The sequence below is a fragment of the Coregonus clupeaformis genome, chromosome 12, assembly GCF_020615455.1.
Source record: "Coregonus clupeaformis isolate EN_2021a chromosome 12, ASM2061545v1, whole genome shotgun sequence".
NCBI classification, from domain to species: Eukaryota; Metazoa; Chordata; class Actinopteri; order Salmoniformes; family Salmonidae; genus Coregonus; species Coregonus clupeaformis.
The window spans coordinates 50,838,993-50,862,918 of NC_059203.1; the positions used below are offsets into that span (position 1 = coordinate 50,838,993).

Sequence of the window (23,926 nt, forward strand, 5' to 3'; positions counted from 1 at the left end):
GCTTGTTCTGCCCACTATGATTAATTTGCTCCCATTGGAAACGACAGGCTCTGGTCTTTCTTGGGTTAGTTATAACAAATCTTTGGTGCCACTGGCACATGATTCTTCTGTTTACAGCACAGCCATCCGGTGAAAACATGGAGGACGCCACCAGCAGTAATCCTCAATCTATTGGATTTACAGATAAATTAAAATCGTGGCTGTCCTGGTCATGGACATACATATGTGCTGTTTGGTTTGCCATGGTTTTAACTATGATCTATGTTCTGCGAAGCCCATTGAAACTGCAGGACACTCTTACCTCGGGTGAGTTAGCTAGCTGTAATGCAGAGCCATCTAAGAATGGGCAAACTAGCTAGTTAGCTAATGTAGCTAGCCAGCCTGCTAGCTAACAAATAGAAATCGAGAGACAGTGGATGAACTGAACGTTTGACAGTTCCATAGCCAGCATCTCAGGATGGCTTATTTATTGATTGTTAGCTAGAAATATTAGCTAGCTAATGTGGCTAGCTATTAGACATATGGCTAGCTAGCTGTTATGCTTATGCATAACAACTAACCAGCTAGCTAGATCGCTAGTTTACATCATTCAAACTAGCAATGCATAGTGATGGCATTAGTTTCTTAGTCAGTGTGGCATTCGCTAATCGCTAGAGACATAGCTAACTAGCTATATCTATCTTCATTGATGGCCATGTTACTTCAACATCGCTAGCTAGGTACACTGACCCAGCCCAGGAGGATCTGTTTGTGGTGGGCTCTGCATTGTCAGCCTCTAACTTACGTTCAGTGTTCAATCTGAATCCCAGTCTTAGTCAGTCAGACATGTGCAGTGTCATTCATTTGTGTGTTATGGATTTGTTGTTTCAGCATCTGTGTTCTTGAATACACTGACCCCTAAATTCTATGTGGCACTCACTGGAACATCCTCTCTCATCTCTGGCCTAATCTTGGTGAGTTGTGAAGATCACAGGGTTATTCACTGCATGGGGTTGGTGAATATAGTTAGCCTTGATTGTAGTTTGGACACTACATTGGGAAATGTGCATTTCAGATACCAACACCAAAGGTAGCCTAGATTCGTTGTACAGTTAGCTAGTGCACAATGATATGATATTAATAAAATAAATGACAATCAATTTAATTGTTAAGAATATTTGTATACTGGTACATTGCTCTCTGTATGACTGTCCCAATCCCCTGCCTGCAGATATTTGAGTGGTGGTACTTCCGTAAGTATGGGACCTCGTTCATTGAGCAGGTGTCTGTTAGCCATCTGCGGCCTCTCCTAGGTGGGGTGGAGAGCAGCACGACCACTGGCCTGTTCTCCTCAGTCAACGGAGAGACTGAGCCCAGACCAAGTGTCTCAGGTAAACATTTCACCAATATTATGGTTCCCCAAACAGACCACAGACCTGGGTCTTATTAATTAGTGCACAGCACACTGTAGCAAACCGCAGCTAAACATTTTGCAACGGACAACAAAAACTAGCATTTCTGATTGGACAAGTTAATTTACTCTCTCACTGTTTCAGTCCGTTTTCTTCCATTTGGTGGCCAGTGAATATGTGACCCAGGTTTGCAAGGCCATCAATATAATGATACAATGACACTTGTCTTTTGCAGAGTGTAAAGTTTGGAGGAATCCTTTAAATCTATTCAGAGGAGCAGAATACAGCAGGTACGTACATCCCCACCACAGGATGTCACTCATCCTGAGTTTAGCTACACTGGCCTCCTAACTTAAGGTAAATTGCTATTTGTAAATACTTCACCCGAACACTCTTTATTTTGTACCCCTCTAAAGGTACACCTGGGTGACTGGAAAAGAGCCTTTGACCTACTACGATATGAACCTGTCTGCTCAAGACCACCAGACCTTCTTCACTGGCGACACTCAGCAACTCAAGCCTGAAGATACTGGTTAGAATCTAATCTTTTCAATCGGTATATCATAAAATAGCGAAAGCCAAAGTTTACATTTCTGGGAAGGAATAGAATCCTAAATTCTTTGTAAAAGCCTGCTTTGGGCCTTATTGGCCTCACTCCTATGTCTCTGATGATAGTGTTCTGGATCCATTTCTAGGCAAAACATTCAGTATTTGTTATATTTTTCTGTCCTCTTGCAGTTATGCAGAAGGCCTGGAGGGAGAGAAATCCCCAAGCCCGGATCAGAGCAGCTTACCAGGCCATAGAGATGAACCACGAGTGAGTTCCACCACCATAACAGTTTTGGTGGCGGTTCAAAGACATTGCATGCTCATTTAGGAAAATCCTAAATGAATAGTCTTATTCAGCAAAACAAGTATGTATATTCTATGAAGTAGAAAGCATAGCTAGTGTTTTCCTTGTGGTTTTTAGGTGTGCTGCTGCCTATGTACTCCTGGCTGAGGAGGAAGCAACCACCATCACAGAGGCAGAGAGGCTGTTCAAACAAGCCCTGCGGAGCGGTAAGAGAGAAAGAACAGAGAGGACAGGACCAAATCACAAGCTTCAGGCCTTTTACCTTTTAGAATCATTAGTCAGGGATGGGATTTTTATAATTAAATGCAATACATTTCCTCTCTTGCATAGCTGGCAAAGACATCAACTTGCTGGTGTATATCAAACGCAGACTGGCTATGTGTGCACGCAAGCTGGGACGCATCAAGGAGGCAGTGAAAATGATGAGAGATGTGAGTGTTGCCATTTCCTTAACCAGGGGTGTTCAAATCAGGGCCTTGAGTTCTGCATTATGGCTGTCTATGCAGGTAACGTAGCAGTTAGAGCGTTGAGCCAGTAACCGAAAGGTTGCTGGTTCGAATACCCAAGCAGACAAGGTGAAAAATCTGTCTGTGTCCTGGAGCGAGCCAAGAACAACACATTGTTTTTGACACTGTAAAAACAACACATTTCACTGTATGTAATAATAAAACATATTTTATTTTTGTATTACATTTTTTAAATTGATTGATGCCATTGATTGGCTAGAGGGAGAGTTCACTTACCTGGGATGCGTTCAGTTCGCTTCAACATTTGCTACATTGCATGACGGTTTGTACTGAATGACACGTTTTGACATACCTTTGGGGTATGTTTGGTGGGTGTGGCAAGGTGTGACCGGATCAGTATGGATGTGACCATCTGAAATCGCAAAACTCTTGCAGTACACCATACACAATCGCCCTCTGGACCACCATAATCACAACGTCTTTTTAACTGGTCGTTCAGTACAGTACCGTTTCTGTTGAATTCAACATTTTCCACTGTTTTGTCGTACTGAACGCAACCCTGGTATCATAGGTCTGAATTAGTCGCTGTTTAGAGGATAAAAGAACAAACAAGTAATGTGGACCTGGAGGACCTGATTTTTATAGTCCTGTCTTTAGCCCTCTTCTATCAACCTTTAATACTGGTTAGTCCTGACATTTTATGATTCCTTCTCTCACTTACTGTTCCTTACTTTTCCCAGTTAATGAAAGAATTCCCACTGTTGGGAATGTTGAATATACATGAAAACCTCCTGGAGGCGTTACTGGAGCTGCAGTCCTATGCTGATGTACAAGCAGTCCTCGCCAAATATGACGGTAAAATATATGCAATGTAGCAGATGCTTTTATCCAAGGCGACAGTAATGAGTGCATACATTTTCATATTAGTGAGCCCAGCGGGAATCAAACCCATGATCCTGACGTTGAAAGCAACATGCTACCAACTGAACCACATAGGACCACATGAGAAAAACATGGTTCAAGCCAACTAACTACAATAACTTTGAACCAGTCATGATTTACAGACTCATAGTTTGAGCTTAAAGTGAAATAAACATAATTTGTTCTCGTTGTAGATATCAGCTTGCCAAAGTCAGCTACTATATGCTACACATCTGCACTGCTGAAAGCACGGGCTGTATCAGATAAGTAAGTGTCCCTGTGGAAAAACGGATTTGCATTCTGACAGAAATGTGGGGAAAATTTGATTTAAGATCCGTTAGTAACCATTATTGTACCATTTTATAAGACATACAAAAACAGTATACTGTATGATATATACTTGACATAGATGCATCTGTTGTTATAGGTCAGACAAGTAGCACAGGGAATTCTCTCTACTAACAATCAATACTTTTTTGTGGCACATCCAACCCCCTATTTGTGACAAGTGCAGGAGATCCCCAACTTGAAGCTGTCCTCCTAACTTCTGTCTAAACATGGGTGTGTCTTTCTCTCTGTCTCTCTCTCTCTCCATCCGTCCCAGGTTTTCTCCTGAGGCAGCATCCCGGCGGGGCCTGAGCACTGCAGAGATGAACGCTGTGGAGGCTATACACAGAGCTGTGGAGTTCAACCCACATGTGCCAAAGGTCAGTCGAGACCCTCAGCCACAGGTCTAGGATCAGCTTACGCTATCCAAATCCTAACCTTAACCACTAATGGCAAGAAAGGTACATCTAGAATCAGCTTAGCGTACCCTATCCAAGTCCTAACCTGAACAATTAGTGGGGGAAATGCAACAACTGAGATATTACTTTGTCTGTATATTCCGTTAGCTTTATTTGAGCTAATTCTGTCATATTTTACAAACACAGGTGATGGCTATTTTAGTTATTTCTCTGTACTCCGTTCTCTTCTGGGGTGATGGCAGCGTAGAGCGCATCAACGTCTCTACCAGAAGTCTGCTGACTGTAGTACTTGTAATGACCTATGATAGCCAGCAGATGTCAGTATTGCACTGCATAGGAAAAGTAGCTGATGTAGTCAGGACTGGACCTGTGAGCCACTTCTACTCACTCTCTCTGCAGCACAGTAGAACATGGTGCCCTGCACTTAGTGGATTTTTCTAAAGGTACAACTATAAGCCTGATTATTATTCCATTGGCTATCTATCAATTGACTATGAAGAGTTCCTAGTGAGATCTGGATCGTGTTTCTGTAGGGCATACCGTAGCAAAACGTTTGCAACAGAAAGTACAAATCTGTGTTTTTATTGCGTAAGATCAGGTAGTACATCCCCCGTTTCAAAATGTTTTCTACCTACTGAACAGGAACCTGAGGTGTAACCTCGTTGATCATGGATATGACTGGGCTGGGATCTGGTCTGGGCGACAACAAGGGGCCTGATGTGTCTCCCTGCAGTAGACAGACAGAAACAATTCCTGCACATCTCTTCCCACAGGGATTAGTCTTGGATGTCCCATAGTAAAACACACAATCTCACACACACACACACACACACCCTCTCTCACACTCATTCACATACACACTCACGCACACAGAGGTCGCAGTCTCTCTACAGCAAATGTTTGTGTGTGTTACATCCCGTGTGCTCCGTGTGTGTGTGTGTGTGTGAGCTGCGATGTGTGGCAGTCACAGGCAGCGAGGGGGAAACTCAGTGCTTTGATCCAGGCTTTGATGTGAGGGCCCTCATCCTGAGTGTCTCCCTGTCCCCCACCCTGCCCCAGGGGCATTGCTGCCCCCCTCTCTACTCCCTTCTCAGCCCCCCTTTGCCCCCTCTCATCCCCCTGCCACGGCACTGACAAACAGGGCGGGTCAGACTATAAAGTAGTGATCCCAGAGATAGTGCACATCTACAGCACCTCTGCTTTCAACTGGTGATACCCTAGACCCTTCAAACTCAACTCTGGACCTCGAAGCCAGTTCCATTGCATTTTGTCATTGTTCCCCTCTAATCAGGAACTGATTTAGACCTGGGACACCAGGTGTGTGCAATTCATTATCAGGTAGAACAGAAAACCAGCAGGCTCCGGACCTCGTAGAATAAGAGTTGAATACCCCTGCCCTAGACCGTTGAGCTAGGAGAGACTAATCTGTTCTCTCTGTCTGTCAATCTCTGTCCCATTGAAGAAGATCTTCTTCCTCCCAGTCTTTCACACGGGGTTCACGTCTCATAATAGACAGACAGACAGGAAATACTCCAAACTTTTTAGAATTTTTCTAATCCATCAGATATTGACTGAATTAAAGCACATAAAACATTTTACTGGCACTGACAAATAATGAGTTCAGGGATTTTGGTGGGAATTCAGATATAAAATGTATTTTCAAGTGTCACTTTGTTTCTTAGAATGCACTTATATACAGTACAGTGCCTTCAGAAAGTATTCACACCCCTTGACTTTTTCCACATTTTGTTGTGTTACAGCCTCTATTTAAAAACGATTCAATTTAGATTTTGTGTCACTGGCCTACACACAATACCCCATAATGTCAAAGTGGAATTATGTTTTTAGACATTTTTACAAATTAATAAAAAATGAAAAGCTGAAATGTCTTGAGTCAATAAGTATTCAACCCCTTTGTTATGGCAAGCCATAATAAGTTGCATGGACTCACTCTGTGTGCAATAACAGTGTGTAACATGATTTTTGAACGACTACCTAATCTCCGTACTCCACACATATACAATTATCTGTAAGGTCCCTCAGTCGAGCAGTGAATTTCAAACACACATTCAACCACAAAGACCAGGGAGGTTTTCCAATGCTTCGCAAAGAAGTGCACCGATTGGTAGATGGATAAAAGCAGATATTGAATATCCTTTTGAGCATGGTGAAGTTATAGTTACAGTTACAGAGTTTAATGGCTGTGATAGGATAACTGAGGATGGATCAACAACATTGTAGTTACTCAACAGTACTAACCTAAATGACAGAGTGAAAAGGAAGAAGCCTGTACAGATTAAAAATATTCAAAAACATGCATCCTGTTTGCAATAAGGCACTAAAATTGCAAAAAATGTGGCAAAGAAATTAACTTTGTTCTGAATACAAAGTGTTATGTTTGGAGAAAATCCAACACACCACATCACTGAGTACCACTTTTCATATTTTCAAGCATGGTGGTGGCTGCATCATGTTATGGTATGCTTGTCACTGGCAAGGAGTGGACTAGGGAGTTTTTCAGGATAAAAAGAAACAGAATAGAGCTAAGCTCTGGCAAAATCCTAGAGGAAAACCTGGTTCAGTCTGCTTTCCACCAGACACTGGGAGACAAATCCACCTTTCAGGAGGACAATAACCTAAAACACAAGGCCAAATATACACTGGAGTTACTTACCAAGATGACATTGAATGTTCCTGATTGGCCTAGTTACAGTTTTGACTTAAATCGGCTTCAAAATCTATGGCAAGACTTGAAAATGGATGTATAGCAATGATAAACAACCAACTTGACAGAATTTTTAAGAAAAATAATGTGCAAATATTGTACAATCCAGGTGTGCAAAGACTCTTAGAGACTTACCCAGAAAGACTCACAGCTGTAATCCCTGCCAAAGGTGAATCGAACATATATTGGTTGGCTCAATGCTGTGAATACTTATATATTTCTGTATTTCATTTTCAATATATTAGCAAAAATTTCAAAGACATGTTTTCACTTTGTCAGTATGTGGTATTGTAGTGTAGATGGGTGAGATTTTAATGTATTGAATCAATTTTGAATTCAGGCTGTAACACAACAAAATGTGGAACAAGTCAAGGGGTATGAATACTTTCTGAAGATACTGTACATTTTCTAATGGTATCAGGTATTTTTTTCTTTGTTAAAATAAAGAAAATGATGTGCCTAATTTGCATAAATACAATTGTTGTATTTGCATATATGAATACATTAACATAACGGGATGGAACAGGGCTGCAAAAACGTGCTCTGTCTACGCTTACCTGCACTCACCTGTGCTCTCTAGACTGCCTAATTAATTACTGTTATTGTCACTTTCTGTTGCATAATTCAACAAGTGTGTCAATAGCAGGATGTCCTGGATTATAAATCAACACGCATGGCTGTAGATTACACCTATATAAACATACTTTACAGTGTTTGCGAGAGCAAACATAATATCACTATAATCCAAGCAAATCTAGTTTGTAAACATCTGTATTAAATGATTACTTTTTTTAAATTCCACAAAAAATCAACACCCATCAAAATAAAGTTATCTATCTTCTCTTTCTTGTGATGTAACTGTCAAAACGATGCGTTGAATCCCAGATGAAGCTTTAGCGTTCTTATAGATCCAACGGAAACACAATGAATTCCATTGAGTCCATTTCAGCCATTACCGGGGTGTGTTTGACAGATCATTACAAACATTTCCGCGGTAGTAACTTTAACGGGAAAAAATGACAGGCACAAGCAAGAGTTTGAAAGGGTCGCAGGAGTCAAATGAAAGCAATCAATCCAGTGAGATGTAAGTGACAGGTGGATTTTGCACCCCTCAAACACAGGAAATAGATGGCTGAAAAAGACAGATCCTCAGGTGGGTGGCATGCACGTTGCTACACACAGACAGACATGATGACTGACTTAATGTGGCGACTTGTAAACAGCTGTGTATGTCGGAGGGTTCTCAGGAGCTCAGGATTGTTCTGTGACCTCACCATGTCAAGTCAACACATTGACTCCGCTAGAGGTTGGGTGCTTTGGTGTTCTTATAGTGAAAGCTTTTGACTGTTGACTGAGATTTTGCAGCGGGATTATTTCCTGGTCAAAATTATTTGTGTCAGACCTGTCTTTATTTATTTATTGATCAAGGTGAGTCCCATTGAGATCTTATTAAGGTACAGTGTGTATCTCTTTCACAAGGGAGCTCTGTCCTTGTCTATCTAAATGGTCAGTGAGTGCACCTGTAGCCGTAGTGCCCGAGGCCTGCCTGGCGTGGGCTGTTTTCTGCCCAGCAGCCAGTTCACACACAGATACCAGTTGTTCACTGGACTGGAGCGAGCTGCTCTGGCTCTGTTGTGGGTGGGCTTCCATTCCCAGCAGCTTCCCCGCATTCCCCTGCTTCAATCAACGAGCGAGACCCCCTGATTCCTCCCCCGGCCTCGGCAACGTGACCCCTTAGCAGCCAGCCCCCCAGCCAGCCAGTCCCCCAGCCAGCCCCCACCAGCCAGCCTTGGAAGAGTGGTGTAATGAAGGCAAGATTTATGGGCATTCTGGGAGGTCAGGCGTGGGGAGTGTTAGGGCCAGCATCGCAGCAGGCCTGAGGGGATTATATATGGACATCACGCTACATCACATGAGCAGACTGCACTAAATGCTCCACACACCCAGCTGTTTCAGTGCTCAACCTCTTACCGCTCTGCTCGCACCCCCTCTCCTCTCCACTTTTTTCCTGTCTGTCCCAATCAGTCTCTCTCTCTCCAAGGAACAGTAGAAAGGTTGAGGAACCAGACAGAGGTAAGCCTGCCTGGCTGGTCAAGTGTTAAGGACACCTGAATGGGTTTTTATATTTAGCACACTTCTGTGGTTAACACTTCCTCACGCATTAGGAGTGCGCTGCTTTGTGCCTGGTAGCCTATGTTGTGGCGATGGCCTCCTCAGCCTTGTTCAGAATTCAGGTGGATGCAGGCTTGACTTAGGTAGTAGTAGGTGTGATCCAACACTTCACTGGAGGAGACGGACGGTAGTAAGAAGTGGCTTGGCACAGATCTAGGGTCAGCTCACCTTCACCAGATCCTAACCTTAATCATTGGAAGGAACAATACAAAACGGACCTTAGATCAGTTTCTTGGCTCAATATCATCCTCCTACTCCAGCGTCTGTCCAGTACAGTCCACCGCTGCCTGAGGGTGACCTAACATGGCAGACGGCCTCAGAGGTCACCTATCCTTCAACAGCACCGTGAGCCAATGAGACGACGGCTAGATGTTGTCGACGTGTTCCATTGTGCTAAATGCCGAAGATTAAAATCTGAGGGAGGCTTATGAGTTATGCTCCGGCTTATTAGTGTTCCAAGATAAAAGGGGAACATCAATGAAACTCAATCCCTTCATCAAAGAGGCGACTGGTGAAGGGGGGGTAGGGAGGAGGGAGGCAGCGCAGAGGGCCGAGGTGTTACCCACCCTTATGCCAGGGCATGCCAGGAAGGACAGCTGCCAGTCAAATGCTTTGGTAACCATCACCTCTACCCTCTTATTAAACACTGGTATACCTGGGTAAAAGTGCTGCTCCTAACAGAATGAAGTATGCTCAGCATCTATAGCAGGGCTCTCCAACCATGTTCCTGGAGAGCTACCGTCCTGTAGGTTTTCGCTACAACCCTAATCTAGCGCACCTGATTCTAATAATTAGCTGGTTGATACGCTGAATCAGGTTAGTTACAACTGGGGTTGGAGCGTAAACCTACAGGAGGGTATCTCTCCAGGAACAGAGTTGGAGAGCCCTGGACTATACAGGAAGCCTAAGTGCTGACTGACGTAAAAGTCTCAATTTTGGAGAGGACATGAAAGTCGCACACGCCATTGAACGACTACAACTCAAATAAATCACTGCAATGAGGAGTGGAGTGTGCAGAAAATGTAATTCTCAAAAACTTGAAAATCACACACAGACAGTTATCCAAGCATACCCGTCATATCATATTAGTGCAGACACACTGTAGCCAGCCAGCTAACACATCACCTAACTGTCCCTGAGAGAAGAGGAGAGCAGTGCAGAGGGCTGGTCTGCCCTGCGGGCCCTGGGTGCGGCCTCCTGGGCGGGCAGGGCGGCTCTGGGGCTGCTCTGCACTGGCCTGGCTGGCTGGCTGAGCCTGTGACCATGGGGGGATTAGACAGGATTAGCTTTAGGGTAACCTTCCCAAAGTGTCAGTCTGAGACCCATAGTCCTGTGAAGCAGGCTGCCTGGGAATCCAGCAGGCCCATCCCCTGCTGCCCCCACAGCCCAGGGGACCAGTTCAGAGGGGATTAACGCCACTGCCACGCCGCCACACACACACAGTCCTACACACACACAGTCTTAGACACACACACAGTCCTCCACACACGGAGGAAAGTCGGCATCACCACACAGCATAGGACTGCCTGACTCAATGGGACAAACTTACACGGGGAGGAGGGGGGAGGTTACACTCTGAATCTAACAATAACAGAGCAGAGAGAAGCATTAGATTTTCCCAACTTGAACAATTGCAAAACAAGGGCTCCCAACAAATACCTCACATGAGGAAAAGTGCATTTCAGTCTATCGTTCAGATAGCCTTAGACTAGGGAATTATTGCTCAAAAGGATATGGATGAGGTGCTGACTAATTCCCATTCAAATAAATGATCTAGGCTGCCCTTGTCTTTCTTGCACTCACATTCACACTTTTTTCTTTTTCTTAACAGCACACATTTTGCAGATAGCGACTATGATTGTGAAATGTGGTTGTTTACCTAGCACTGATTGTAAGCCACTCTGGATAAGAGCGTCTGCAATGTAACTATGATGTCAATGTCTTTGACTGTAATGTACTGTAATGGTGTTATTTCCTGTCTCCCTCTCTGCTGTAGTATTTATTAGAGATGAAGAGTCTGATCCTGCCTCCAGAACACATCCTGAAGAGGGGGGACAGCGAGGCGGTGGCCTATGCCTTCTTTCACCTGCAGCACTGGAAGAGGGCAGAGGGAGCCTTAAACCTGCTACACTGCACCTGGGAAGGCAGTACGTACTGGGACATTGATTGTTTGATGAATTAGTTGGTTGATTGATTCATTGGTTGATTGATTCATTGATTGCATTTCTGGCAATTAAAAACACATAGTTACACATGCATCAATGCATTGGCAGTACTCGCATAAAAAAATCATTGACATTCAAATCTATGCACTTTGAATCTATTCTCATGCTTGATGTGTTTTTCTGCATTTCTCTCCTGCCCCTGCAGCTTTTCGGATAATTCCCTACCCTCTAGAGAAGGGTCACCTGTTTTACCCCTACCCTGGGTGCACAGAAACAGCAGATCGGGAACTGCTGCCCTGTAAGTAGCAGGACAAGTCACTACTATAAAGTATACTCAACGCAATGGTCAATTCTGATGATAATATGTGCCTCTCTCTCTCTCTGTCTCCCCCCCATTCTCTCTCCTTCTCTCCTGCAGCCTTCCACGAGGTGTCTGTGTACCCAAAGAAAGAGCTTCCATTCTTCATCCTCTTCACAGCGGGCCTTTGCTCCTTCACTGCCATGCTGGCCATGCTTACACACCAGTTCCCTGAGCTCATGGGCGTCTTTGCCAAAGCAGTAAGTCGTGCAATTCTCTTCCACTGATCGTTTTGGTTGTTTGGGGTAATATTTACCTCTTCACATGGCTGTTTATGTTATGTTCACTGAATTAATACTTGATGGTCATTTGGGCTAGCGAAAAACAAGGTTGTCAATATATAAATGGAATCTGGATGTAGCTTTTCTCTACTTTGGGATCAACTTTCTCAGGAGTTGCAGGTCTTCAGAGGTGTGGCATTGACATATCCTAGTATAGCAAATACCATTAACCTAGACTGATTTTCAGATATTGAACTGGATCAGTTTAAATTAGAAGCATTTTAATGGGATCATGAAATTATTAAGACATGTTGTATGCGTGTTATTATTCTCATGTACTCTGACCCGGTTGACCTCTGGCGTAGTCGCTGCCTCTCATCTCTGTCAACAACGAGGCTCATGAGATGCCTGGGTCTGGTTGTAAGTCTGTGTCTTTCACTGCACAGCACTAAAGCAATACAGCCAGAATCTCTTATGATTTGATATTGTATTATTTCATGGAGCTGTTTTGTCTCCAAGGTGTGAGAATGAAATATAGCCTAACCATATACTGTTGTGTAAGTAGATTCTTAGAGTACTGTACTGACTTGGCGCAAAAGCAGTATCTCCAACTACGCCCTTTCCCAGCCAAGTAGTTAGTAGTTCACTCATGTATTGGATAGCAGGATTTGAATATCATCCACAGAGCAAGAGCTAAGAGGACCACTCTAGGGATTAGTTCAGATCTAGAAAAGTAACGTGTGCCTTTCTCAACCAGAACAGGCTTTCGTTGCCACACTTCCCAGTTCCAAGTCTCTTGAGAAAGCCGGAAATTTAGATTCAGAACAAGCGAACAACACCTTCGCTCAGCAGCACTGTACTTGGCTACTATATCAGACCTGAGGAGGAAACTTGCTTTGATGATGCCGATTTTCCAAAGAGCTGCACCCTGTCAGGAGGGTCTCCAGGGAATGTGGAGGTTAAGGTTTAGGATGATAGAGTGTGCCTGTCACTACCAGAACAGGCTAACACCTCCACTCAGTCCTTCTCAAAGGGCTGTTTTTCAGTCCAGCCCAGGCTCAATTTCCTAATGCACCGTGCCTGTTAAACATCAAAAGTAAAGAACTGCAGTCCAATTGCCCCCATAGCACATTTCACGAGCCCCTTTTCCCACACATTATGGGAATATATGAGGGCCGAAAGAGCGTAAGCCAGCAGCTGATAACACAATTCGACATAGGCTTACAGCAGAGACATTAGTTCCAGGGTATTAGCATTGGGTTTGATGTATGTGATTTAGTCCCTTATTAATTTATAAGACCGTGTGGCAGACTTTCAGTGTTTCTGTTTTTAGCTTGTTTGGCTAGGCCCTCTCGCACGCTAATCCTCTGTTTACGGTGGCCCTGTTTATTAGCTCTCACTTTACACAGCAGAGCAGGGCCATTAGCCTGGGCAAAAACAAGCCCGCAGAGACCGCCTCGCACTCACACTTTTGTTATGGGAAAGACTGCCTCTAGATAACACTTTTACAGCGCAGCGGAGAGCCTGGTTTGTGTAAGGGCCAGATAGAGGCACTACATGAAAGCCTCGGAGGCTGGAGGGAGCGGAACGGCCCTCACCGTTCTCTGAGGAAAAACAGAGATTCCTGCTGAAGAGGATAAAAATCCCCAGCCTGAAACAGGACAGTGGGGTGACCCCCCCCACGCTTCCTCTTTATCTACTCCTAGCCCCACTACATGGCATCCATAGCTGTCCTCAACCAGCTTTTATTAGGCCTAACTTAATTCAACGTGTGCTTTGTAACACACTCCATCTTATGGAGGGTGGATGATGTTTTCAAAGTCTTCAGAAGTAGGTGACTGAGTGGTATGAGGAGAGAGTTAAAAATATATATATATACACTACATGACCAAAAGTATGTGAACACCTGTTCGTCGAACATCTCATTCCAAAATCATGGGCATTAATATGGAGTTGGTCCCCCCTTTGCTGCTATAAAAGCCTCCACTCTTCTGGGAAGGCTTTCCACTAGATGTTGGAACATTGCTGCGGGGACTTGCTTCCATTCAGCCACAAGCATTAGTGAGGTCAGGCACTGATGTTGGGCGATTAGGCCTGGCTCGCAGTCGGCGTTCCAAGTCATCCCAAAGGTGTTCGATGGGGTTGAGGTCAGGGCTCTGTGCAGGCCAGTCATGTTCTTCCACACCGATCTCAACAAACCATTTCTGTATGGACCTCGCTTTATGCACGGGGGCATTGTCATGCTGTAACAGGAAAGGGCCTTCCCCAAACTGTTGCCACAAAGTTGGAAGCACAGAATCGTCTAGAATGTCATTGTATGGTGTAGCGTTAAGATTTCCCTTCACTGGAAATAAGGAGCCTGAACCATGAAAAACAGCCCCAGACCATTATTCCCCCTCCACCAAACTTTACAGTTGGCACTATGCATTGGGCAGGTAGCGTTCTCCTAGCATCCGTCAAACCCAGATTTGTCCGTCGGACTGCCAGATGGTGAAGCGTGATTCATCACTCCAGAGAACGTGTTTCCACTGCTCCAGAGTCCAATGGCGACGAGCTTTACACCACTCCAGCCGACGCTTGTCATTGCGCATGGGAATCTTAGGCTTGTGTGCTGCTGCTCGGCCATGGAAACCCATTTCATGAAGCTCCCGACTAACAGTTATTGTGCTGATGTTGCTTCCAGAGGCAGTTTGGAACTCGGTATTGAGTGTTGCAACCGAGGACAGATTATCTTTACGCACTACACGCTTCAGCACTCAGCGGTCCCGTTCTGTGAGCTTGTGTGGCCTACCACTTTGCGGCTGAGCCGTTGTTGCTCCTAGACGTTTCCACTTCACAATAACAGCACTTACAGTTGACCGGGGCAGCTCTAGCAGGGCATACATTTGACGAACTGACTTGTTGGAAAGGTGGCATCCTATGATGGTGCCATGTTGAAAGTCACTGAGGTCTTCAGTAAGGCATTTCTACTGCCAATGTTTGTCTATGGAGATTGCATGGCTCATCAATCTACACACAATACCATATAATGACAAGCTTCACGTCTGGAGGAAATCCCTACGTGGCACCATCCCTACGGTGAAGCATGTTGGTGACAGCATCATGCATGGTGGTGGCAAATCATGAAATATGGTGGTTGCAGCATCAAGCTGTGGGGATGTTTTTCAGCGGCAGGGAGACTAGTCAGGATCGAGGGAAAGATGAACGGAGCAAAGTACAGAGAACCTTGATGAAAACCTGCTCCAGAGCGCTTAGGACCTCAGACTGGGGTGAAGGTTCACCCTCCAACAGGACAACGACCCTAAGCACACAGCCAACACAACGCAGGAGTAGCTTCTAGACGTTTCCACTTCACAATAACAGCACTTACAGTTGACCGAGGCAGCTCTAGCAGGGCAGAAATTTGACGAACTGACTTGTTGGAAAGGTGGCATCCTATGACGGTGCCACGTTGAAAGTCACTGAGCTCTTCAGTAAGTCCATGCTACTGCCAATGTTTGTCTGTGGAGATTGCATGGATGTGTGCTCGATTGTGTACACCTGTCAGCAGCGGGTGTGGCTGAAATAGCCGATTCCACTAATTTGAAGGGCTGTCCACATACTTTTGTATATATAGTATATCTCATTTCGACTGGGTGTTTTTAAACACTTTGACACATCTGACTCATGGTCACTGCACGCTGTTTGGGTCTGGGTAGACTTGTGATTATTGAAATGTTTACCTAAAGGCTTGTTTTTATAAACACAAGCAAATAGTTGGACAAAATACCTTTCAACAAAGGAATGTGTGAAGACCACACTCAATAACTTTCCACTTTGCGGTCTTGTAAAATTTCGCCGACCTGAATTTGAAAAACCTTGATCAATTAGGCTAATATCTTAACGTGAAGTATGTTTTCAAAACTATTTTCCATTCCTGTTGTTGTACTAGGCATGAGGACTAGCCTGTGTATATCACGTTGGGCAGTGTCATCGCTGTAGGTTGAGACTAAGTGCATTGGGGGAGAGAGAGACCCATGGCATTGCATGCTTATGCTTTGGCCGTGGTTCCAGATACTAGAGCAATGCTGTGGCCTTGCTTCCCATATCCTGTCACAACCATCTGTTCACCTCGCAAATGTATTGCTCCATAAACACGTTAAAGTGTTGTTTATGGTGGATTTAACTATTGGGGTTGAAACATTTTTCAGATACGTGATCGTGGGCCAATTTCAATTGGTTAAGCTAGAGAGAGAGGCCTCAACAAGGGTTATGGGTCTCCAAGCTCCTTGCTTATTTGTTTTGGTAGAGCATTTAGAATTAGACCTTGGGTCCCTAGGGTGTAGTAGTGATGCAAGCTCTGGTATTCAGCCCTAGATGAAGGGTACATTCTAACATACCCCTCAAAACAACTCGCCAGGCCAGTGCTTGTCATCTCACTTTGATTTCTCCATACTCTCTCTTTTTTCCACAGCAGTCTGTGTAGTTTGTTGAATACAGGGGAATAGCTGTTGTCAAAATTCAAATTAAAGTTCATTTCCAGTCATCAGTTATATCATGTTGGGGTAGCCACCCCCAGTAGGACAATGTAATCGTCATAGCATTGTAACAAATATAGTTATAGCACATGTACAATTGTGTTATTGTTGTGATTGAGCTTGTAAAGATATATACATTTACAAAGATAGAGCTGTGTGGTATGATTTGGGATGGTGTAGTCCCCTCAAACTGAACTCTGGACCTCAAAGCCAGTTCCACTGCATTCTTTCATTGTTCCCCTCTAATCAGGGACTGATTTAGACCTGGGACACCAGGTGTGTGCAATTCATTATCAGGTAGAACAGAAAACCAGCAGGGTCCGGACCTCATAGGGTAGAAGTTGAGTACCCCTTGTGTAGGCTATTGAAAGCAGTGTATTGAAATATCTTTGTTTTGTTCCTCAGTTCTTCAGCACCCTCTTCGCACCCCTGGGTTTCTTCGCTGACAAGATGGAGAGCTTCATGCCGTCCAGTTTTTGGCATCAGCTGACTCGAATCTGACCCCATCACACACACATACACACCACATACACAAACACACTCATCAGACACCAACACTCCAAAACTATAGACAGAAATGTTTGCTCTCCTGTCTTCAGCATTCATACACGCTTTGGTCATGATTCTGTTGGCCAAGTCTTGTATCAACAGCCAGGTTTGTAAAGATAACATTTACCAGATATTCACGCAGTCATTCATTTATTATTATTATTGTATGAACTTGAAGTTACGTTGAATGGTAAATTGCAAGTATTTCAACCCACAGTTTACTCCTAAATCTGACCTCTAAATTGGGCCATTCTCTCATAGATTAAGTCCTGAAACAGTAAATGAAACAATAAATGAATTATTCTAAATGAGCACACTATTTATTTTTTGAGTGCAGTGATGGTTCACATTTCATCATTCTGAAGGCTAATACTACAGTTTCTACAAGTAGTATCCCTCTGTTCTATTTGCTATTCATATTATCTGGCCAAATGTATTGCCTGTATAGAAGAGGATAAACTGTACTAGAAGGCCTGTTTTCCAGGATCACAGGTATGTACAGACACATGTCTGTTCACTAGAACAAGGTATGTGTGTCAAAGAGTACATGCCAGTTCAGATAGGTAAAAAAAAGCATAACCTTTATGGTACATAGTCTTCCTATGGGGCAGAGTTTGTGAGACCTTCTAAATAAAGATGATTGATTTACTGCCTCACCCTGTCTGTAGTGTATACAAACGCCTGCAAAGTTTTGCCAGGTGTTTCTACGGCATGCCACCTCAGTACTATATCACTCTAGCCCCTCAGATGAAGCATAACATTTTTTATGGGATATTGACTGGTCACGGCATGGGCAGTCATGGCTCACACACAGCCAATCACATAACGGAAAGCTGCATTTCCAGTTTCTCCTCTGAGTTGGAGGCAACTCGTATTGCTCAGGTGTGGGCAGTGCTTAACTTGGGCAGGAGCTCACTGGAGCTGAGTACCAGCACCGGCATGTTCTACTGCTTGAGCTCCTGTTCCTCTTATAAAATATTAGCTCAAAAGTATTGTGGAGCTCCTGCACCAAAATATAAACAGTACTGACACCCAAAATGAGTACCGGCACCTATTTCAGTCCAAGTCAAGCACTGGTTATGGGGCAATAGCAATCACAACAGGACACTTTGTTTGAAGTACTGTATGATTTCACCCTATCCTCATCAGCAAATACTCTGAACCATGATCTAAGACTAGTCAATGGTATATATTTTGTGTCAGGACTCGAACAGCATGAAGTGCCTCACAGATTGGACATAATCAACTTGATGAAATTGAAATATGTTGCCCACAATACTACCAGATATTTATTGTATTGATGAACCAACGTTTCGGCATACAGTGCCTTATTCACCAGAGAAGACCAGTGGTTTCAGAACATGCTCATTAATTTGCTAATTCCTTCAACTGTATTATATATTTGAGTATCCATAAACCCAATTATGAGTCAAGATTGGCTGGTGGTGCATGGCACCATGGTCAATTTGCACACATTGCTTGAACAGCACTAATAATTGGTTTACTACATTCAATTTATGTGTAGGAGCCATCAACACTCCTATCTGGCTATACTGTGCACTATCTGGTTGTACTTACTGTACACTATTTTTAATTCCATACTCTTGGATTATATTTGGTTTAGTCCAGAGTAACAAGATGAAATGCTGAAGACAGAAGTCATAATATTTGACCTAACTACCATATGATGAGTTGGATAGCTCACAATAAATTGTTTCTTAAATGTAATTCTAATGCGTTTGTGTTTGAATTTTTGTTGTACATTGTGAACAAATAAAGAAAACTGATTCAAGATGGAATTTGTTTTATGATTATGTCTTGGGAATGTGGGCCTAGGAGGCCCTATGGTTTACCTAGACAGAGAACATACATGTAAAACATGTCCAGAGTACCTGGGTCTTTCTATAAAGGGGCCAATGTGTGACATCAGGGTCAAATCTTCTGAATAGTTTGAAATACATTACCATTCAAAAGTTTGGGGTCACTTAGAAATGTCCTTGTCTTTGAAAGAAAAGCTATTTTTTTGTCCATTAAAATAACATAAAATTGATCAGAAATACAGTAGACATTGTTAATGTTGTAAATGGCTATTGTAGCTGGAAACGGCAGATTTTTTTTAATGGAATATCTACATAGGCGTACAGAGGCCCATTATCAGCAACCATCAGTCCTGTGTTCCAATGGCACGTTGTGTTTGTTAATCCAAGTTTATCATTTTAAAAGGCTAATTGATCATTAGAAAACCCTTTTGCAATTATGTTAGCACAGCTGAAAACTGTTGTGCTGATTAAAGAAGCAATAAAACGGGCCTTCTTGAGACTAGTTGAGTATCTGGAGCAGGGGCGGTGTGTTCAATAGGGCGATATGGGCGACGCACTGCCAAACGGGAAAAGGAAGGGATTTTTTTTCTAATCAATTATATCACGGCAACAGTAGTTATCAGTGTTGTAATCTAGACGTCTGATCTGCCACAGTGCCACTAAATGTCCAATCAGGCTAAAGTCGTGCTTCAAATGCCCCCCCTTTTGGGGCGATTTCAGTCAGGTTGAAAATCGCCCAGAAGTCTGTCATAGACTCCCATGTAAAATCTATTTTTTTCAAATATCAGAGCTTTCAATACAATCTCTATGGGTTTCTGAGGGCTTGCACTTACGCGCTTCGTCATACGTAACATAACCATGAACGTAACTAAGAAAAGAGCGGGTAGCCTCATCAATCAATTCACTACTACTATCAAAATGGCTAGGCTTCAGTGCAACTCGATTGTGTCTTTGAAAGAAGTTCATTTTTGTCGGCGAACAAATGAAGATAAATTGGCAACGAAACAATTAGGACCTCCCAGACCAAATTTAATAATTCAACAGGTTTCTACTAAAGGGGGAAGTCCTACACCCGAGGATTTTCCAAAAATTGGTACGAACGAAAAAACCTGGCTAGCAGGCTGCGATGTAGCTAATGCAGTCTTCTGCTACCCCCCTGCTTACTCTTTCACCCTGAAGGCGGCACGGCAGACAGCACCGCTTGGACAGCGACTGGTGTGTAACGGACATGCACCATCTTTCAGGAAAGATTAAGAAACATGAGCTGTCAAAGACCCACATGGATAGCTGTTTGAGATTGTCTGCTTTGGGGAGAGTGAACATTCCCACTCAACTGGATGAGGGATACAGGCTAGCTGTCCGCCGCCACAACGATGAGGTTAGTGTTGATAATCACAAGTTTACTGGAGAACTGAAACTGACAAGGCTGACAAGATAGGACCCTTTTGTCCATTGTTATTGGATAGGAACAGAACTTATAACCAGCTCCTGACCTAAATAGATCTTAGCACAACATTTTACTCAACATATCATATTCCATATTCACTATAACAAATATATTTACTACGACATTAGCAAGAACCGCCACATCCTCAGCCGGCTAATCCAGTGTGTGAAGTTTTGCGGAGTGTTTGAGTTAGCTTTGCGAGGCAAAGATGAAACTGAGGGCTCCACCAACCCTGGTAAGCCAACACTTTTGAGATCAGTCAATAAATGCTTCTGGTATTGACTTATATGCTGCCCCTGTCTTCATGTTGTTGCTGGACATATCTTTTTTAAAATGTGTGTAGGTCACCTAAATCATCAGAAAAATTGCCCCCCCTGAGAATTTTTTCAGGAGCCGCCACTGATCTGGAGCATCAGCAATTGTGGGTTTGATTACAGGCTCAAAATGGCCAGAAATAAAAAACGTTCTTCTGATACTCATCAGTCTATTCTTGTTCTGAGAAATGAAGGCTATTCCATGCTAGAAATTGCCAAGAAACTGAAGATCTCATACAACGCTGTATACTACTCCCTTCACAGAACAGCGCAAACTGGCTCTAACCAGAATAGAAAGAGGAGTGGGAGGCCCCGGTGCACAACTGAGCAAGAGGACAAATACATTAGAGTGTCTAGTTTGAGAAACAGGCGCCTCACAGGTCCTCAACTGGCAGCTTCATTAAATAGTACCCGCAAAACACCAGTCTCAACGTCAACAGTGAAGAGGCGACTCCGGGATGCTGACCTTCTAGGCAGAGTTGCAAAGAAAAAGCTTATCTCAGACTGTCTATCTTTAATCTTTTCTTTTTATTGGCCAGTCTGAGATATGGGTTTTTCTTTGCAACTCTGGCTAGAAGGTCAGCATCCCGGAGTCGCCTCTTCACTGTTGATGTTGAAACTGGTGTTTTGTCATGCCTAATAGCCAGGTCTGTTTGTGCTTTAGTCAACTTCTCTATCATTTATGGCCATGCTAACACTTCCAGAAGAATTAAAAAGTTAACAACAGATATAATTTTTTTAAATAGTTGATATAATAATTTAACACAATAATATAATACAATGGGTTCTGTCATCAAAATCATAGACAATAATAATAACAATAATAATAACCAATGATGAAATCATTATAATCAGTAAACTCTTCAAACTGTGTGTGTGTGTGTGTTAAAACTAGACATCACATTCTTGCTTCGTCTGTCCTTGTTTCCTCCACTCCTTGCCTCTCCTTGAAAGTACATTGGAGCCCGAGGGGAGGAACCTTCCCTCCTCTCCCCCAATGTGTTTTGAGAGGGAGGTGAGGAATGGAGGAAACAAGGGGAGAATCTCAATTGTATTTCCTTGATTCCTCACATCCACTCTCTTCGCTGCCTCCTCAAAACCCATTGGATAAGAAGGTGAGAGGGGAGGGACCTCCGACCTTCTCATTCAATGGTGTTTGAGGAGGATAAGATGAGAGAGGATGCAATTGAGATTCTCCCAAGGACAGGGGAAGCAAGTATTTGACAGCTCTTACTTTTTTTGACAGTGCCAGACTGACTGACTGACTGAGATACCATAATACCCATGGCCTTTCCAGAAACAACCCCTAGCCCCTACTGCCAAGAGTCTAGACACTTGTGGAGATCTGAGAGGGATTGATGGGTGGTGACATGGTGAGAGCTCCACCTTACTCTCTTATTTTGGCGGTATTATTTACACCTGTCCAATTCTCTCAGATATCCACAAGTGTCTAGGGGTAGGAGCTAGGAGTTGTTTCTGGACAGGACACCACAACCCTTCGGGTTTGTGGTGGACCTACAGCACAACACTTGAGGCATTGGTTGGATGTTTAATTCCATTGCTATACATACAGAGATTTGCACAGGTGTATGCTGGACACACCCACGGCACCCTATCAGGCTGATCAGACAGGTCTGGGTGGCTGGAGACCTGCTTTAAACAGTGAAAGAATATATTTACATGTCTACTGTTCACTCCCTTGCTTCATTCCAGCTAGTTAGATGTGCAACCACTGACTAACTATAACTAGGGCATATCTCTAGTCTAGCCATAGATACTGTTGTTTTGGCTGTATAGCATAATTTAATAAGATTACCAATGGTTAGCTAGGTAGCTAAGATATATCAGTCAGCTAACCATTTACATTAACAGGAGTTCATTAATAAGTCAATACACACTAAATCTTATGCAGAAATTGAGAAATCTTACCTTAGCTTGGCACTGTGGCACGGTATGGGCAGCTATGTATTAATCAATTCATAGATTCATAGAATGGAGTTAGAAGGATGACCTCCTACTTTGAAAGGACAGGAAGTGTTCCACATTTAACCCCACCCACATTTTAACATTGAAATCTAAAGTCGTTTTTTTTTTTTATGTGTTTAAAAAAAATGTCTATTCAAAAACGAATAAACAAGCTGTTTTCACGTTCCCGATTGCTCCGTCCACCAAGTAGGTTAATTATCTTGGCCACTTTAACAACATAGACACCAAAATGTTCTGTCAATCCTCGCGATCAACATTAATTCCCGCACTTTGGCCACTTAGGCTGCTGTTACATTGTGTGCAGTATCACACAAGCTCTTTATCACTTGACTGTCATTCAGAAAAATCCTTTCCTGATTCAGCTGATGTTGTGCGATTATGTCCCCACGTAACTAAACAGATAGACATCAAACTTGAAACAAACATCTATTATGTGTAATTATTGAAGAACCCCATTAATGACAGTATCAATATTAAAGTTACTCTTTCTGTTTGAAGCATTGGATTTTGCAATTACATGCATTATTTTGGATATGTGATCCCATGAAAACGGTTTTCACACCTTAACATAGGGAGATACGAAATGTTAGGAGGTTACAGTACACTTCCGAGATCTCCATACAAAAAAAAGAGTCTGACAGCAATATCCAGGTATTTCACAGGATCAAGGTCAATATGTAATTCAATTGTTAAATGCTTAGTATATGATATATCAACAAACAGTGTCATAAATCTAAGGAAAGAAAGGTAGTGTTTTATGTCATGCGATTTTTGCCAAATCTGTGAAGACTCCAAGCATGAGAAAGGGTTTAAACAACAAGGTTTTGATTCAACTCATGAATTATATTGAATGTGTCTATGTTCCCTTGTAATATCTTAATGTATTCACCTTAAAAAATATGGCTAATTATTATTAATGACTTTTTAACAGCTCCAATCAATTGTCCACTACAAAAAATGCTCACTGGTACGAACCCTAGTTTATAGAAAGACCCACCTACATACAGTGGGGAAAAAAAAGTATTTAGTCAGCCACCAATTGTGCAAGTTCTCCCACTTAAAAAGATGAGAGAGGCCTGTAATTTTCATCATAGGTACACGTCAACTATGACAGACAAAATGAGAATTTTTTTCTCCAGAAAATCACATTGTAGGATTTTTTATGAATTTATTTGCAGGTTATGGTGGAAAATAAGTATTTGGTCAATAACAAAAGTTTCTCAATACTTTGTTGTATACCCTTTGTTGGCAATGACACAGGTCAAACGTTTTCT

At 43.0% G+C, this 23,926-nt stretch overlaps 1 protein-coding gene across 1 annotated transcript; it reads left to right on the forward strand.

Annotated features, from left to right (window-relative positions):
- Nucleotides 1–49: 49 nt before the first annotated feature.
- Nucleotides 50–18,884, forward strand: st7l (suppression of tumorigenicity 7 like). Its single transcript, XM_041892718.2, has 15 exons — nt 50–306; nt 871–953; nt 1,211–1,370; nt 1,627–1,681; nt 1,808–1,923; nt 2,130–2,208; nt 2,362–2,450; nt 2,575–2,675; nt 3,452–3,566; nt 3,827–3,899; nt 4,237–4,339; nt 11,272–11,422; nt 11,646–11,738; nt 11,859–11,998; nt 16,942–18,884. The coding sequence occupies exons 1-15, from the start codon at nt 99–101 to the stop codon at nt 17,035–17,037; spliced, it is 1,662 nt and encodes a 553-aa protein (XP_041748652.1). The 5' UTR covers nt 50–98; the 3' UTR covers nt 17,038–18,884.
- Nucleotides 18,885–23,926: the final 5,042 nt, after the last annotated feature.